The sequence below is a fragment of the Lagopus leucura genome, unplaced genomic scaffold, assembly GCF_019238085.1.
Source record: "Lagopus leucura isolate 7727_CA_CO unplaced genomic scaffold, USGS_WTPT01 Super-Scaffold_100002, whole genome shotgun sequence".
Lineage (NCBI taxonomy): Eukaryota > Metazoa > Chordata > Aves > Galliformes > Phasianidae > Lagopus > Lagopus leucura.
Window position 1 is genome coordinate 59,107,974 of NW_024962263.1, and position 2,208 is coordinate 59,110,181.

The 2,208-nt window shown below is 49.0% G+C and overlaps 1 protein-coding gene across 1 annotated transcript in view; it reads right to left on the reverse strand.

Annotated features, from left to right (window-relative positions):
- Window positions 1–369: 369 nt before the first annotated feature.
- The window catches only part of PRDM14 (PR/SET domain 14), a 5,301-nt gene continuing 3,462 nt past the window's right edge, over window positions 370–2,208 (reverse strand). Inside the window, 2 exon segments of the mRNA XM_042870306.1 lie at window positions 370–600; window positions 1,981–2,082. Coding sequence (XP_042726240.1) covers window positions 370–600; window positions 1,981–2,082 — 333 coding nt within the window.

Genomic DNA, 2,208 nt, shown 5'->3' on the forward strand with positions numbered 1-2,208 from the left:
GCTAAGAACACCTCTCAAATAAGCTTTGGCATGGACAGCACCAGGCAGCCCACAGCTGCAGTGAATTAGAGGTCTGGTAATGTCAATCACAGTGATACTCACACGCAAGAGGCTTTTGGGGAAGGGATACTCCTGAAAGTGAGGGAAAACAGAAAGGAAGGGAAGGAAGGCCGTTGCATGTCAGATCTCACCCCAGCGCTGAGTCAGCGTGCTATAAACCAGCCGTCTGCATGCAGAAAGACATTGGAGAGTGCACTCTTGTGACCCACCACCATGAGAGTCAATGCCTCCTGTGGCACGCACACAAGCAACATACACACACATACACTGATGCAACCCACGGAGGTGGTCCAGGAAGGGACTTCCTGGCTAATGAGCAGCAGCGTGGACGTTCATGTGGAAGCGGTAGTCCTCCAGCTCTGGGAAGTGCTGGCCGCACACCGCACAGGTGCTGCCCTTGTCCTTGCTGTGCGTGCGCCGCATGTGGCTGTCGTGTGCCGCGTGCGAGGCGAAGGCTTTGCCGCAGTGCTTGCACTTGAAGGGCTTCTCTCCCGAGTGCTGGCGGATGTGTGTGCGCAGGATGCTGGAGGCTGTAAACGCCTGGGAGGCCACAGGAGGAAGGGTGGGGGGAGAGCAGGGAGAGGGGTTAGCGGGCTCCGCTTCATGGCTGTGGAAGCTCAGAAAGATTTCTGATTGCAGACACCAGTAAATATCTCCGATGTGACAAAGGATGAGAAGTCAAGTCAATACTACCCTAATTAGCTTTGTACAGGGGAAACGTAATGCAGGTTTTCTTCACAGTCTTTACTTTCAAAGTTACTCTTTCATGCTGATGAATGCTGGCTTGGAATTCACCTGACAGAATTTGCTCATGCTGGGCTAGCATCTACTTGAAGGGCTTTTCTTTTTCCTTCTGTCATGTTCTGCTCTTCCTTCGGTACCTCCTAGCCCATCTTTCCCCTCACATGACTTTATCCCCTCATAACAACCTTACATTTTAGGAGAAAACCCTCTCACTAAGCCGTAAGCAAACAGGTTGCCAAACAGCCAGCTGTTTCCTTAATTTTTCCCCAGCCAAGGCACTCGTGGGTCCTTTACTATTTGCAGACTACACAAAATAGTTGCTAACCATGTCACCATCAGAAAGCTGAGGAAAATGCCATGCTGGAAGCAAAAATCCTGTACATGGGTGTGGGCAGGCAAAGCTCGCACCCACAGAGCCTCTTTAGTGCCTGTTACATAGACTGCCCTGTTACTAAAAGTAAGCAAGCACACCATCATTATCATGGAGGTTCAGCTCTTGAACTACATGTGTCCATCACACTACGAGTCACTAAGACCAAACATTACCAATCTCATGAAAAGGGAAATGTGTTAATTTGCTGAATGATTAGGATGGCATCTGAAATACTGTGAAGCATTCCAATACGTTGTCCCTGCAGCAGATCGCTGAGCAGGGAATTAGTCCAAATTCTGCCCCAATGGAAAGCAAGAGCTAGGAGCTGACCAGTGCTTCTTCAGTCCCAGATGTTTGTATAAACATGATTTTAGAGTTGGGACTCGCATGGAATCATTTAAGACCCTTAAGATCACCAGCTCCAACCACCCACCTGGTGCTATTAAAGCAAAGCCCGTTTACTGTACCACATCCCAAAGCATCACATTGTCTTCTATCTACCTCCAGGGATGGGGCAGCCTGTTCCAGTACCTCTCCACTTTTTCCATTTTAAAAACCATCCCAATATCCAGCTTAACCCCTCCCTGGTGCAACCTGCTGCTATTTCCTCACACCTGATCCAACCCTCTCACTTCCAACCTCTTCAAACCCTTTCTCCCACTGCATCTCCCAGCTGTACCCAGAACGTACGCACTCAGCTTATCTGGTTACCAACTTAAAGAGAAGGCATCTGTTTCCTGGATAGAAAAAGGGGAAGGGCAGCACATGGTGCTGTGAGGCACTGGAACATGGGAGCTGCTCACCTTATTGCAGTAGACGCATTTGTAGGGGCGCTCCCCGGAATGAACCCGCATGTGTTTGTTCAGGCTGGAGGACTGTGAGAAGCTCTTCCCACACACCGAGCACTGCAGAAGGAACACAGGAGTTACAGGAAGCACAGAACAGCACGGCTGGAAAGAGCTGTTCAACATGGGGTTAACTTAACTAGGAACAACTTGAAATATAGTCAGAATAATATTTTTTTTTTTTTT